General features: G+C 49.0%; 1 protein-coding gene across 2 annotated transcripts; it reads left to right on the top strand.

The window, feature by feature from the left end:
* The first annotated feature begins 729 nt into the window (after positions 1-729).
* DR1 (down-regulator of transcription 1) lies at positions 730-11,712 on the top strand. 2 transcript variants are annotated; one of them, XM_078595679.1, is made up of 5 exons: positions 730-816; positions 3,176-3,310; positions 6,467-6,713; positions 7,824-7,987; positions 11,192-11,712. In XM_078595679.1, the coding sequence occupies exons 3-5, from the start codon at positions 6,476-6,478 to the stop codon at positions 11,351-11,353; spliced, it is 564 nt and encodes a 187-aa protein (XP_078451805.1). In that variant the 5' UTR covers positions 730-816; positions 3,176-3,310; positions 6,467-6,475; the 3' UTR covers positions 11,354-11,712. The 2 variants fall into 2 exon arrangements, with proteins under 2 accessions (XP_078451805.1, XP_078451804.1); XM_078595678.1 differs by having other exon boundaries at positions 6,455-6,713.
* The last annotated feature ends 4,552 nt before the right edge of the window (positions 11,713-16,264 follow it).

Below are 16,264 nucleotides of genomic sequence, written 5' to 3'. Positions count from 1 at the left end.
TCCACCCTAAACCGCATCCACTTCACAAACCACGGCAGGAGATGTGGATACCCTGATGCAATATTCAAATATGCTCAAAATGTCCCCCCCAATATATTGCTATAAAATAGATTTCTGTTTATATGATTGTGGTTATGGTTGTACTTTATTAATCCCTAATCTCTGCCATACAATGAAACAAGAAAAGGTCAAAAATAAAAAACAGAGCAATGTAATACAATACACTATTAGACATTATTGTAAACAATGAATAAAATAAGATTTGGTCCCCCCCAATGTTGACTCCATGGCCTTGCCCTGATGCACACATGGCAATGCGGCTGTGGTCATCGTGAACACGCCGTAGCACAACGTGTCACGACGCGATGGCCCGATCCACAAAAACACATCAACGGCGATCCTCCACTCGGCTGCCTCCTGACTGGGTTGTCTGCTGACTTGACCACCACCTGCATGTGACGTTGTTGTTGTTGTTGCCCTGCATCGAACATCAGCAGCTGTACGACCAAGAGAAGAAGAAGTGAAATTCTCCACCACCCCTCACCCCCTCATCCCCCACCCCCCCTCACCTCTCACCCCCCACCCCTCAGCCCCCACCCCTCACCCCCTCATCCCTCACCCCCCCTCACCTCTCACCCCCCACCCCTCAGCCCCCACCCCTCAGCCCCCACCCCTCACCCCCCAACCCCCTCACCCCCTTCCCCCCCACCCCCCGACAACCTCAGACGTCACGTGACGCTACTGTATTTAAAGGGCGAGACGACGACGCCACGTGTGAAGCCACGTGCCGGCGTCCAACAGCTGCACTCGCATACCGTGCGTTACCATAATGCAGTGCGCTCATACACACAACACTCATATAAACACAACACTCCTATACACACAACACTCCTATAGACAACACTCCTACACACAACACTCCTATAGACAACACTCCTATAGACAACACTCCTACACACAACACTCCTACACACAACACTCCTCCTACACACAACACTCCTATAGACACCACTCCTATACACAACACTCCTATACACAACACTCCTACACACAACACTCCTATACACAACACTCCTATAGACAACACTCCTACACACAACACTCCTACACACAACACTCCTATAGACACAACACTCCTACACACAACACTCCTACACACAACACTCCTATAGACAACACTCCTATAGACACACCACTCCTATAGACACAACACTCCTATAGACACAACACTCCTATAGACACAACACGCCTACACACAACACTCCTACTACACACAACACTCATACACACAACACTCCTACACACAACACTCCTACACACAACACTCCTATAGACACAGCACTCATACACACAACACTCCTATAGACAACACTCACACACACAACAATAATACACACAACACTCATACACACAACAATCATACACACAACACTCCTACACACAACACTCCTACACACAACACTCCTACACACAACACTCCTACACACAACACTCCTATAGACACAACACTCCTATAGACACAACACTCCTATAGACACAACACTCCTACACACAACACTCCTATAGACACAACACTCATACACAACACTCCTATAGACAACACTCCTATAGACACAACACTCATACACAACACTCCTATAGACAACACTCCTATAGACACAACACTCCTACACACAACACTCCTATAGACACAACACTCATACACAACACTCCTATAGACAACACTCCTATAGACACAACACTCATATACAACACTCCTATAGACACAACACTCCTATAGACAACACTCCTATAGACACAACACTCCTACACACAACACTCCTATAGACACAACACTCATACACAACACTCCTATAGACAACACTCCTATAGACACAACACTCATACACAACACTCCTATAGACAACACTCCTATAGACACAACACTCCTATAGACAACACTCCTATAGACACAACACTCCTACACACAACACTCCTATAGACACAACACTCATACACAACACTCCTATAGACAACACTCCTATAGACACAACACTCATACACAACACTCCTATAGACACAACACTCCTATAGACAACACTCCTATAGACACAACACTCCTATAGACACAACACTCCTACACACAACACTCCTATAGACACAACACTCATACACAACACTCCTACACACAACACTCCTACACACAACACTCCTCCTACACACAACACTCCTATAGACACAACACTCCTATAGACACAACACTCCTACACACAACACTCATAAACAACACTCCTATAGACAACACTCCTATAGACACAACACTCCTACAGACACAACACTCCTCCACTGCTGCACTCCGCCACGCCTGTGTGACGGTGTTGTGCGTCAACGTTGGGCACTGCACCACCAGCAGCAATGGATGTCTCGAGCATGCCCTGCCCACTCCTGCTTTGTGGTTGCCACTCGTGCCTCCTGAAGTCCCCACTCCCAGGAGGAAGGCCGGTGTGACCGATGGGATCTTGTAGGACATTGATGTTTAATGTGGAGTGGGGGGCAGATGCGTGAGGGATTCGTATTGTGTGTGTTTTTGTGTTGCATGTAATCTACAACGACGCGAGTTCGTATTATGATGCACGCTTTGAATCCGGTACATTGCCAGCTGACTCTGTGCTTGATGATAACGGTGGTTTTCATTGTGGTTTGAAAGTTTAGCGTTCTGATAATGATAATGTTGCAAGGGTTATGCATTGCAATGTCAGAGTCGGATAGGCTGCAGGAATCCGACCAACTGTGACGCTATTTTCCACGGATGTCCATCAATGTGCCTCAACCATTGCGGGCAACTAAGACCGTGAGAATGACATCAGTGCTCTCGGATGTTGAACGAGTGGGGGGTGGGATGGCACTGTTCGAAAGAGACGAGGATTAGAACCCCCTCGACCTTCAGGGCCCAGCAGTCTCCACGCTGCTGCTGCTGCTGCACTCACTGCACACATACGCCACAGTGGAAGTGTATTTTTTGGTGTCTTTGTCAACCTTCTGTGACCCCCTCCCTCCTACACACGGCACGAGTGAACGGTGACAGCCGTGGCATGAACGAGCACGTGGTGGTGGTTGGTTGGTTGGTGGTGGTGATAACGACGATGTTCGACGGCTTTGTGTGCGTGTGTGCGTGTGTGAGCCATCGCGTGAGCAGGCGAAGACCATCGGGCTCGCTTGACCCACAAGCGGCCACCACCATCGCCCGTGGTGCCATCACAGAATTGTCACGACGAGGGAACTCGACAGGGCCTTCCCGTCCGTGACCTCCCGTCCGTGACCTCTGACACCGGTACTGTACGGCAATGAGCCTTGTTCGTGGCAGGAGGGGAATTGTGTCCACTCGTTGTGGAGCCTGCACTGTACTTGTTGCTGTTATTGTTTGTTCATCGATTTGAGCACGTGCTCCAATGCCGACAGTCCCCAAAACACATTCCTCCTGCGGAGGGAGCTGGTAGGAACGTTGGGTTGCTCGGTCAATGGCCAGGGTCAACGGCGGCGTGGTGTATTCCGCAAATATGCCCGACTGTGAGGGCGGGCACAAGCCGGCGTGAGTAGGTTAGACGTTGAGTTTTATAAGGGCACCACGGGGTGACCAGCCCCTCCCCACCCAGTCCCACCCCTCCCCACCCAGCCCCTCACCCACCCTCCCCTCTCCACACAGCCCCACCCCTCCCATTTTTGGATGCACGACGGACGGACGGACAGACACAATAATCCCCTGTGGGCTGGTGTAACCAGGAGGCTCCTACCAGTAAGAGGTTCATTTGAACGAGCCGGCTGAGCCGATCTGCCGTCTCCATCACAATTGAAAGGACATCTTACTAAGGGGCTGCCCGGCAAACATGGAACGTTTGGCCATCGTTGGTCCGACAGTTCAAACCGCATGCCACGCGTTTTCCCAACGTTCCCTGTTTTCTACTGGGTGTACATTTAGGCCACATTTACGGACGAGAAGTGTTGTATAAGGTAGAACCTATCCCCTACTGTGCGGCAGCAGCACTGACATCACATATTCGTGATTTACAAAGCGATCGCAATATCAGGCAAGATGAGATTTTTTTTAAATTTACGTATGCAACAAATATGCAAAAACATTTCCGACGTACACGTCATCCAAATGTTTCACAAATAGATTATTAAAAATATTGATGGGTTTTACCCTTTCTGACAAAAAACAGGTGTTAAGATGATGTTGACAACGAATACATTCCTTTTGCAAGGAATCAAGTCTGTATTAACCACACGTGGTGACACGTGGTGTGTTTGAACATCTTAACACCCAAACTCTTTGGTTCTTTCGGTAAAGTCACGTAGGTAGAAAATAAAATAGATCACGACGTTTCGGGCGCAACACAAGCGTCCGTCATCAGGTGGGAAAGCGTGGCCTGCTGCTGAGGCAGACTGTTTTAAAAGGTGTGAAATGGGTGTAGCCCAAGGCCGGGGCTAGTGATGTTAATGTGAGAAGTTAGCATGTAGCTGTAAGATGGGAGGAGAGCGGCCTCCTGGACGAGGGCACGGAAGTGGCTATGTTAGTGTGAGAGATTAGCATGTTGTTAATGTGAGAGATTAGCATGTTGTTAATGTGAGAGATTAGCATGTTGTTAATGTGAGAGATTAGCATGATGCAGAGGTGTGGACTCGAGTCATGTGACTTGGACTCGAGTCAGACTCGAGTCATGAATTTGATGACTTGCGACTCGACTTGGACTTGCATAACAATGACTTTGTCCCACCTCTGGCATGATGTTAATGTGAGAGATTAGCATGATGTTAATGTGAGAGATTATTTTCTACCTACGTGACTTTACCGAAAGAACCTAAAGAGTATGGATTCCTGCAGTCATGAAAGCTTGAAATCTTAACACCTGTTTTATTTGGTTTGACACGTAGGCTTTCGCGACCAATATTATTCATAATAAAGGTTCATGGGTTAGATCGCGGAAGTATAAATGTGTCGTAACCCACCACCACCCGACACAGCCAACCAGTAAAGTTTCTCACGTAAACAAAACGATTTGCCAAGAATTACCAGCGAGACGTCGTTCTCAAATTGTAAATATTGTGCATTTACTCTCCAACACACCGGTGGGCTGAATTAGTAACTAATTACATGGCCTTTTGAAGAATGCTGACTAATGGCTCGCCATTAGCCTCCTGTCAATGCATCGTCGATCTATGGATTTATATTTTCCATTACGCGTCGAACTCAAGGTTTTCAACAGTAGATTTTGAATCGGTGAAAGTTGTGCGGAGTTCTTACACTCGAGATAATTGAGAAAGCGAGAGAGAAGGAACGCTATAAAGTATATCTTTTTATCTTCTTGGTTTTTTCGGTAAAGTCACGTAGAATGGAAACAATAAAATAATAAAAATTAAACATAATAAAACAATTCTCACGACGTTTCGGCCACAATGCAAGCAGCCGTCCTCTCGACAGACCTGTTCTTCAGACAGACAGAGTCTGTCTTCTCGACAGACCTGTTCTTCACCTGAAGACGGCTGTTTGCATTGTGGCCGAAACGTCGTGAGAATTGTTTTATTATGTTTTATTTTTATTATTTTATTGTTTCCATTCTACGTGACTTTACCGAAAGAACCAAGAAGATGAATCCCTGCAGTCACGAAAGCTTTAAATCGAAATATATCTTTTTAATGATAGGTTTTTACCCTTTCAACTGGTACAAAAACTGACACCTTTATACAAGGCATCATGGTGTGGACCAATCAACTTCAAGGACAGTGCATATCATTATCATCAGAGTTGTTTCTTTTTGTTTGCATTTTGACTGCTTGTGTTGTGGTTATTGCAAACATGATGCCTTGTATAAAGGTGTCAGTTTTTGTACCAGTTGAAAGGGTAAAAATCTATCACTATATTTTGCCACTGGTAAAGGAGGTCTCATAGTATATCTTTTTAACTTTAGGCGCTTTTGTCAATTACTGCTGAATGAAGGCAGTTTGACCATACTTCACCACGCTGGCCAGTGCAGGCTGGCTGAGGCTACAGTGGTGGAATACGTTCAGTCGATGAATTGTATGCATCCTCAGTGGTGTAGCGGTTGGCGCTCGCTACGTTACGAACCCGGCAACCCGAGTTTGATTGCCACTTCCAGCCCAACACCGGTGATGAATGTCTGCACCGGTCCAGGGCCTTAGGTCAGCTCGACCTTAAATGAGTACCTGGTGCGGCTGTTAAACCTCAGCACTGGGGAGGCAAAGACGACCGGGCGTGGTGTTAATCACCCGCCCACCCCCTCGTGCGCCGTGCTGGCCTTCATCGGTACCCGCGCACAGCACTGGGCCCCAACAGTCTACTAAAGAGGCCCTACGGGGTGGAGTGGAGGCAGGGATGAACGTTGTTGTCTGTTGAACTTCTTTCGCACCATACGTAGGCGAGCGTTCTAATCTGTGCGTCGTTGTGGCACTGTGTGAGATCGGTGAGAAGGAGGCGGCGATGGCGTCTCCGCTCGAGGTCGGGGGTCAGGCGCACGACCCCGACGAGGTGACGCTGCCCTACGCGGCCGTGCAGCGCCTCGTGGGCGAGCTGGTGCCGTGCCTGCGCCTGACGGCGAGCGCACGGGACCTGCTGCGCGTGGCGTGCACGCGCTTCGTGCGCCACGTGTCCAGCGAGGCGAACACGGCGTGCGCGCACGCGCAGCGCAAGACCATCTCCCCCGAGCACGTGATCCAGGGTACACACGGATCCAGCACTGGGGCACTGTGTGTGTGTGTGAGTGGAGCACTGTGTGTGTGTGTGACACTGTGTGTGTGTGAGTGGAGCACTGTGTGTGTGTGTGAGTGGAGCGCTGTGTGTGTGTGTGAGTGGAGCGCTGTGTGTGTGTGTGTGTGGAGCACTCTGTGTGTGTGTGGAGCACTCTGTGTGTGTGTGGAGCACTCTGTGTGTGTGTGGAGCACTCTGTGTGTGTGTGTGTGTGAGTGGAGCACTGTGTGTGTGTGTGGAGCACTGTGTGTGTGTGTGGAGCACTGTGTGTGTGTGTGGAGCACTCTGTGTGTGTGTGAGTGGAGCACTGTGTGTGTGTGTGTAACACTGGAGCACTGTGTGTGAGTGTAACACTGTGTGTGTGTGTGTAACACTGTGTGTGTGTGTAACACTGTGTGTGTGTGTAACACTGTGTGTGACACTGGAGCACTGTGTGTGTGTGTGTGTGACACTGGAGCGCCGTGTGTGAGTAACACTGTGTGTGTGTGTGTGTGGGGAGCGGTAGTGTAGCGGTTAGCGCGCTGCGCTATGAACCCGGAGACACGGGTTCGATTCCCGCTCACGGCCAACACCAGTGACGATTATCTGAACCGGTCCTGGGCCTCCCCTAGGTCGACTCAGCCTGAAATGAGTACCTGGTGCGGTGTGTAAACATCGCCACTGGGGAGACAAAGGCGGTCGGGTGTGGTGCTGGCCACCCACCCCCTCGTGTACTGTTCCGGCCTTCATAGGTGCTTGCTAACAGCACTTGCCCCTACAGTCTGTTAAGGCTATACGGGGGATCTTTGCCTTTGTATAACACTGGGAGCGGTGGTGCAGTGGTTAGCGCACTCCGGTACGAATCCCCCGACCGAGATATCTGAACCGGTCCTCATCCTTCCCTAGGTCAACTCAGCCTTAAATCGGCACTGGGGAGAAAAAAACGGCGGAAAAATTTTGTTGGCCACTCGCCCTCTTGGGTGCCATGCCGGTCTCAATAGCCGCTCGCAAACAGCAGTCGCCCCCACCAGTCTGCCGAGGCTGCACGGGGGAGTCTTCGTCTTGACGCGAGAGCGGTGTGTGCGTGCGCGCGTCCGTCTAGCGCTGGAGCGTCTGGGTCTGGCGGGCAGCATGGGCGAGCTGCGCGCGTGCTACGCCGAGTTCCGAGCGCTGGCGCTGTCTCGCCGCCGCGCCACCCGCCGCCTCGAGGCGCTCGGCGTGCCGGAGCCGGAGCTGCTGCGCCAGCAGCAGGCGCTCATCGAGCAGGCGAGAGGCGCGAGCCGTTACCGCCCCCCCCCCTCCCCACGACCCGTTCCCTGCAGGGCGCGTGCGGTCCCATCGTCTACACTCGAGTATTTAGCACGTTCTGCCGAGTGGCACTCCGTCGTTATGCTGCCGTGCGAGGAGGTCCACTAATAAGGCAACGGGAAGCAACCCCTCCGCTTTATGAGCAGCGTCATGGCCCTCGGGGTTGGCGTGAATGCGGTCGTGTTGGCATGGAGCTGCATGTGCAACACGAGTCTGTGGGTGCTCACCCTTTCCCGTTCCGAGATGACTGCAAGTTGCAGGCTGGGCGTGCCGTTCACTGATGAATCTCGGAACGCGTAAGCGGTTGGCTTTGATTTCGTTTGGAGAGGCGGCGTAGCAGCGCCGTTGTTTTTTAAGACATTGTACTCACCGTAGAGAACTGTAGCGACACGACCGCACTCTACGATGGCTGGCGCCAAACTGTGCCACGCGCCCTCCCGCATGGCCTTGTGGGAGCTTCGTTACCGATAAAGTTATTTTATTTTCGTTTTTCTTCTGGTTACGTACATGACGACGTACATGACGACGTACATGACGACGTACATGACGACGTACATGTACGCCATCAGAATGGGGAAACAGCTGACGCCGTTATCACAGCACCAGGAGCACAGAACTCTCCTTTTAGCCGCAAGCGGTCACGTCTCAGAATGTTGTGATCAACACGGCAAACGTTAATGGTGTAAAGGAGTACACAGCAAGGTGGAGCCTAGGGTCGGGCTCTTTATTAAGCCAAGCACACCACGACGCTTCTCGCAAGCAGAATCACAAAGGCAAAATTAGTCCTCAGGCCCTAAGAGTTCTCAACATATCCCCCCCTCTCCTGGCCAATGCCACTTGCATCTCCCCAAGGGGGTTTGTCTTAATAGACCCCAGTTCACCACTTGCATCTCCCCAATGGGTTTGTCTTAACAGACCCCAGTTCACCACTTGAATCTCCCCAAGGGGGTTTGTTTCAACAGACCCCAGTTCACCACTTGAACCTCCCCAAGGGGGTTTGTTTTAACAGACCCCAGTTTACCACTTGCATCTCCCCAAGGGGGTTTGTTTCAACAGACCCCAGTTCACCAATTGCATCTCCCCAAGGGGGTTTGTTTTAACAGACCCCAGTTCACCACTTGCATCTCCCCAAGGGGGTTTGTTTTAACAGACCCCAGTTCACCACTTGAATCTCCCCAAGGGGTTTGTTTTAACAGACCCCAGTTCACCACTTGCATCTCCCCAAGGGGTTTGTTTTAACAGACCCCAGTTCACCAATTGCATCTCCCCAAGGGGGTTTGTTTTAACAGACCCCAGTTCACCACTTGCATCTCCCCAAGGGGGTTTGTTTTAACAGACCCCAGTTCACCACTTGAATCTCCCCTAGGGGTTTGTTTTAACAGACCCCAGTTCACCACTTGCATCTCCCCAAGGGGGTTTGTTTTAACAGACCCCAGTTCACCACTTGAATCTCCCCAAGGGGTTTGTTTTAACAGACCCCAGTTCACCACTTGCATCTCCCCAAGGGGGTTTGTTTTAACAGACCCCAGTTTACCACTTGAATCTCTCCAAGGGGGTTTGTTTTAACAGACCCCAGTTCACCACTTGAACCTCCCCAAGGGGGTTTGTGCTCTTCACCTTCCCTGGCAAATCGAAGGCGAGCGCCTCGCGCTGCGCTAGTCGGGGCGAACGCTCAGCGAGCGGCCGCTCGTTGCAAGCGAGTGTAAACCTGGCGCCTCGCAAGCCCCTGTCCATGACAGCGGGCGATGGGGAAAATTATTCTCCGCATTCAATTTATCAGTCGTTAACCTGTCGTGGGCTGGACTGTTCCCATAATTGATCAATTGGGTAAGGTTTGTGTGACCGCTTACATGCAGCTCACATTTGTCTACTCAAAATTCGCCGTATGCGGTTTGAATTCGCTCGTATGCGGCTATGCGGTCGGACGTGGTACAACATTGTGTGGACTGAATGTGCTACACGGCAGCTTATATGGTTGGACGTGGTACATTGTGTGGACTGAATGTGCTACCCAACTGGCTATGCTGTTGGACGTGGGACAATGTTGTGTGCTGTATGTACTGTGTGTACCATGTGCTACTACTCGGCATGCAGAGGTCTCGTGCGGTTTCGCTTTGTGCGCCGTTTTATTGGAACGCATCTAGCGGACGAAGCGAGGGGAACCTGCACTCGAGTCCTGGGCGATTCTGTCTGGGTGGCGGTGCGTCTTGGCGCCCTATTCACAATTAGAACGGCGTGAGTTTAAATCTGAGCTGAGGGTAAATTCGGCCAATCATCCCTCCTGGGGTTGATACACTCAGTGATTCTTCGTGTTTTGTCGTGAGAATTCAAAGTGGTGGCTATCCAGCAGGCTGGTCCATACCGTCTACCTGGTGAACATGGAACATCGGGCTGACGTTAGGCGATCGTTTTTCCAACAGTCCCAACCACATGCCAATGTTTGCCCAACGTGAATGTTTACTGGGTGAATGACATTTTCCCTGCCAGCTCAGGACTGCCAATGAGTTGGATGAGCTGTGTACAGACGTGTTTTGAAGTTTAAAAAAAAAATCCTTGGAACATTGATTTATAATCCCTGGAACATTGATGCAACAAGTGCATTGACCTTCAAGTTGACCATGCATAATGATAATTGTTTGAGCAAGGTCAGTTAATCCAATGCAGGCCATGGACTCGTGTGTATGTATGTTGAACTTCTTTTGCACCGTACATAGCCAACCGTGCTAATTAGAGGTGCGGGGAACTTGTGTGTGTGTGCCTGCGTGTGTGTGTTCACGTGGCCTCAAGGTGCACTTGGCCTGGCACAAGCGTCGTGGTGACGTCACCGCCACTTAGTGGCGAATGGCGGTTGTTGTTGGTGTGTGCGCAGACCACGGACACGTGCGTGCCTTCGTGTGTGCAAGCTACGGACTCCTGCCTGTCTGCGTGTGTGAGTGTCCTTGTGTGTGCGTCTTCGTGCGTGTGTTTGCGTGTTTGCGTGTCTGAGTGAGTTTGTACGTGTCTCCGTGTGTGAGTGTCTTTGTCTCTGTGTGTGCGTGTTCGTATGTGTGTCTGCGTATGTACGTGTGTCTGCGTGTGTGCGTGTCCGATTGTCTGCGTGTGTGCGAGTGTCTTTGTCGTGTGTCTGTGTGTGTCTGTCTGTGCGTGTGTGTGTGTGCACAGGCCCGGCAAGAGCAGACAGAGGTGGCTCAGCGCGACTGGCTGCAGATCCAGTGCGCCGCCGAGCAGGCCCAGCGCACCTCCACCGCGGACAGCCCCGGCGAGTCCTCGGGGACCGAGTACGTCATCGACGAGGACGACGATGATGACATCACAGACGACTAGACTGTGATGTCATCATTGTGAGCGAGGGAACTGGACTGCGTGATACCGAGTCGGTTTCTTCTTTCGTTCATTTTGTTAGTAAGAGCTTTCGAATGTCTGACCGGGACGTGACGTCCAACACGGTGCTGGTTTTCTCGTGCAGCGCCGCTCGACGCGATCGTTTGCGTATTACCCCGTAGGGAAATTAACCGTCGGATAATTGCAAAGCAGCTCGTCGGTGTGAGGCAAGCGTGACGATCGCTCAATACGCGCGCGGTGTTTCTCGTGAAGCAAGACTCGGCGAACACGAGTGCAGTCGAGAATGTAGAGACAAGGAGACACGGGTGGCTCGATAGAGAGCACTGGTAGGATGGTCTAAACGTGACAAACGGTCAAAGCATAATACTCATTCGTGATGGCCAATGAAATCGCACGTAGGGAGGGTAAATTGTCACATGCTTAATGTTTACTCGGTGATTAGTCACGAACCGTTCGCTGAACAAGCACTAAGAGACTGGCGCACGCATGCCTGTAGACACATGGGGGTGTGTGCGTATGTGTGTATGTTTGTAAAAAATACATGAAAACCCACAAATACACAGAAATCTTTGGGAAAAAAAACACGTGTTTCTTGTGCAGAGTTCTTGCTTGAGTCACCGGATGGAGTGGCGCCACCCCAAATGCGTTGACTTCCCTCTGCATTAAATCTACGTGACGTGCAGTCAACATTTGTGAAATATCCACCAAGGCCAAGTTGAGATTCCAATGGCAGTCCCCCTTTTAGTGACTTTCCCCTCCCTCCGATGCATCAATCGGAGAATCCACGCAGATTATGGCAGCGGTACTGTAAGTCATCTTCTTGGTTCTTTCGGTAAAGTCATGTAGAAGGGAAATAATAAAATAAAAATAAAACATAATAAAATACAATTGTAAAATAAAACATAATAAAATACAATTGTATTTTATTATGTTTTATTTGTATTATTTTTTATTATTTTATTATTTCCCTTCTAGGTGACTTTACCGAAAGAACCAAGAAGATGAATCCTTGCAGTCACGAAAGCTTTAAATCATTACTGGAAGTCTTCAGCGGGAGCGTTCCGATTGCATTCTTGCCCTTTGCTTTCACGTCTTCTGTCTTCACCGTCGCTTGTTCGGGGAGAGCGTGTTGCTCAATGTGTCTTCTGCCTCGGCCGCTTGTGTAAGTCCAGCAGTGCAGAGGCAGCGAGAGTTGGTGGGTCACGCGTGTTGAGAAACTCTCTGATGGTCGTCACGTTCAAGATGAGAACTAAAAACAAGACTTGTTGAGCAGGGTCCTATGTTGGGATGTTTGGCCAATTCCATGCAAGGCCGTTTGGCAGGAAACCAGAGCACTTGGAGACTATGCATGCGAGTTGAGAACACTCAGAGCTCAACCCAAATTGACTCCTCAATACATTGCTGTGGTGTCATCACGATACTGCAGGTGTTCCCGCAAAAGAGACGGAGGAAAGTTTTGCATTCAAAGGCAAACATTTGTCATTAAAATGTTAAGTGTTGGACAAGCGCTGTTATCAAGCACATGCTGACACGGTCATTTACGTCTTTTGAACGAGCGTGATGATGAAGCCGACAGCAGCTAGGGCTTGCTACCATTTCGTATTGAATCGGAACATTGCTAGGACCTTCTTGCTTTATAAATTGCTTTGAATGTCCACACACATGCAACAATAACAACAGCACCTGTGCCAGCCTATATGCACTTTAAGGCTACGTGAAGTGTCAAACGCCCGCTAGCAGGTCATGGACAGACCCAGGTGCCATGGGTTGACTGGCCGATGCACCATCAGTGCCCCCTACAATGCCAACTTTCTGTGTTTTAGCCGCCCGGCGCTCCACTCATTGTTGTGAGCGTCACTCCTCTGTCCTCCTTTGTTGCTGGAGGGCGGTTGCCTCCAACTGCCCCATAGCGTCCTTCACGACTCTCCTCCACAGAGGCCGATCTCGACACCGCTGGTACCAGTTATTGGCAAGGCCATATCCTCTTGCACCACATCATTCCATCTCTTTTCTAGCCCGTGCTGTGTCCGTTTAGCCCCCTTTATCCAACCAATCAAAAGCTGTTTGGGCATGTATGCTCCATGACCCAGCCAACGCAGCCTTGGCTCCTGGAGGAGCTCACCGATGGGACTGTGTCCAGATCTTTCGAGGATTTTTGAGCTCAGAATCCAGCCTGGTTAAACCCCGGATTGATCGTAAGCATGCCAGCCTGAATGTTTCTAACTGGCGAAGATTAGAGGGTCCACATTTCGCAAGCATAGAGAAGGGAGGACATGACTGTGGCCCACAGAACCTGAAGCTTTGCATGGAGCGACAGACCGGGTAGCTTCCATACAGCGTTACATCGCCGATGAAAAGGTAATGCCGCTCGACTGATTCGAAGCGACACCTCTGCTGTCAAACTGGACCTGGTTATATGTGGAGGATGTGGAATACATATTTTATTATAAAAAAATATCGGAATATTTGCTTATACCGAAGGAATCTGATGAGCTATAAAGTTATTTTTCATAGATGACCAGTTAATCATCGCGCGTGTGTGGGGTGGGGGTGTATAGGGGGTTCTATAATACTCGTTGATTCTTTTGTTGCTCCAGCTCACTGGCTAGGTGGCGCTGGTCGGAGATGCAGCGGGCCCAATGGCGTAGTGTTTTGATGAGGGAGTTCTTCTGGGCCGGATGGTGGTGGGAGTCAGGCTTTAGATAGGAATCCGTGTGGGTGGCTTTCCTGTAGACGGAATGTCCCATCGAGCCATCAGGCCTCTTCTCGATCAAAGCATCCAGGAATGGTAGCTTGCCAACATTTTACACTTCCATGGTGAATTTGATGGATGGGTGTATGGAATTCATGCGGTTGAAAAACTGGTTCAGTGCTGGCTGGCCATGTGGCCAGATGACGAAAGTGTCATCTACGTATCTCTTTCACAGGGAATGACGTAGGGTGGATGCCAGGATGGCATCTGTTTCAAATTTCTCCATGAAAAATTCGCTACCACTGGTGATAAGGGAGAACCCATGGGGGTTCCTTCATTTTGTTTGTAGAATGTACCATTCCAGAGTAAGTGTTGGTAAACAATACTGCACGTAAATAATAGTACGCAAATAATACTGTACATACATAATATATAAATAAGTGAATGATGCAAAAGTAATGATTCGTGGCTAATAAAAACTGCGGTGTTACATAATTAATACACAACTGTGTTAATTATAATTAAATTGTGCAATATCTATGACAAAATGTGAACGTTACACTTAATACAACATTACCACTTTACTTAACAGAGTTAACGCGGCAAAATTTTAATTGACTTCTGTTGATTTCCACTGTAGCAACAACCTACCGTGCACTGTTAATATAACGATATGGCTTTCTCATTATTGTATAACTTCACAGCTTCACTCTACATTCATGATAAGTGCTATGTTGGTGTTAGATCTTGTAAATTAAAGGATGTACACCCACCTCCACCCGACACAGGCAATTAGTAAGGTTTGGCACGTGAACAGAACGTGCCAATTATAGTTTAACGTCATACTTCAGCACCACCGGTGTGCTGAAGAGCAAAACCCACGCAGTTTACAATTTCAGTTTTACGACGTTTCGCTGGTTCTAGTCACCGGCGTGCTGAGGTTGTAACACATCGGAGTGTCGCTCAAAACAAGCCGTGGGAAAACGGCTTGATGCTTTGCGAAACATGGAACGTCTGTTGCTGGTTTGAAAACATGTCAGGCTGTCCTGCCAACGATCCGTCCTGGGTTTAACCAGACTTGGATTGTGTGAGGAGCTCACAGATCATCGAACAATCTGGACACAGTGCCGGATTATCCTAATAGCAAAAGTAGCTACATGTGGAGTAGCTGCATGTGTAGTAGCTACATATGTAGTAATAGCTACGGGCCCCGCACTTTTAAGGTCCCCGCGCTAAATACTTTCAAGCTATCAATTCCGGTTTAGTGATTCTGCACTTGCTCTATTACTATAGTACTATACTGCCTTCAACTTTTATGAACGACTGGGTGTTTAAGGTTAGCGATTTGTCGTGTTATCTGGCTATATAGCAAATTAAAAAATACAATTACTCTATGTAATTTGTTTTAATATTTGTTTTTTTTTTTATTTAGGGCCCCTCTATAACATATACTACAGGCTCCGCACTAGCTTAATCCGGCACTGCTACAGCACCTGGATATTTGACACATCACGTGGCTCGGGAGTGCACCTAGCCTGGCACAAGCGCTGTTGCTGTTGTCGGATTCCTCCAGTCGAAATAGTCTCAACTAAACAATGTTTTATTTTACCAGCTAAGGCCCACTGAGCTGTTTCGCTCATTTTCAGAAGCGACATGGCCACAAATATTAGCTAAACGAAGTGGCTTATCACGTGGAAATTTATAGGAGCCAAATACAGATGGTCCCCGAGTTACGATGGTCCGACTTACGACATTTCGATCTTACGATGGCGATATCGATACGACAAAATTGTAAAATATTTAAAATTTCGCGTGGCAGGCAAACGCAGCAGCACGATCCTGTACGTTGGGACGCTGCCGGGATGTTACGCATCTCACGCCTTTCTATTAAATTGCAGTTCATATAGGTAGGCTAAGAATGTACCTTTTTTTACTTTACATTTTACTGTGCAATACAGTATTGTAATTAATAAATACATACAGTATATAGTTTATACAGTACGGTACTGTAAATTGCTCTGTTTTGCTAAATTATCACCATTCTGTAAGACTCCTGGGTAGGCTAGGAACATCTTCGACTTACGATATTTTTGACTTACGACGGGGTCGTCGTAACGCATCTCCATCGTAAGTAGAGGACTGTACTCTAAACGCGTGATGTTGATTCTAAATGTGGAGGGAAAACCGGAGGACCCGGAGAA

The sequence above is a fragment of the Lampetra planeri genome, chromosome 6, assembly GCF_965212315.1.
Source record: "Lampetra planeri chromosome 6, kcLamPlan1.2.h2, whole genome shotgun sequence".
In the NCBI taxonomy this organism is placed as follows: Eukaryota; Metazoa; Chordata; class Hyperoartia; order Petromyzontiformes; family Petromyzontidae; genus Lampetra; species Lampetra planeri.
The sequence above is the reverse complement of the archived record's forward strand: the minus strand, read 5'-3'. Positions and strand labels throughout refer to the sequence as shown.

Excerpts from the sequence above, each read along its gene's own strand:
- DR1 (XM_078595679.1), top strand. The coding sequence starts at position 6,476 with ATGGCGTCTCCGCTCGAGGTCGGGGGTCAGGCGCACGACCCCGACGAG. Across the intron at positions 6,714-7,823 it reads CCCCGAGCACGTGATCCAGG|CGCTGGAGCGTCTGGGTCTG; the intron begins GTACACACGGAT and ends GCGTCCGTCTAG. Across the intron at positions 7,988-11,191 it reads AGCAGGCGCTCATCGAGCAG|GCCCGGCAAGAGCAGACAGA; the intron begins GCGAGAGGCGCG and ends GTGTGTGCACAG.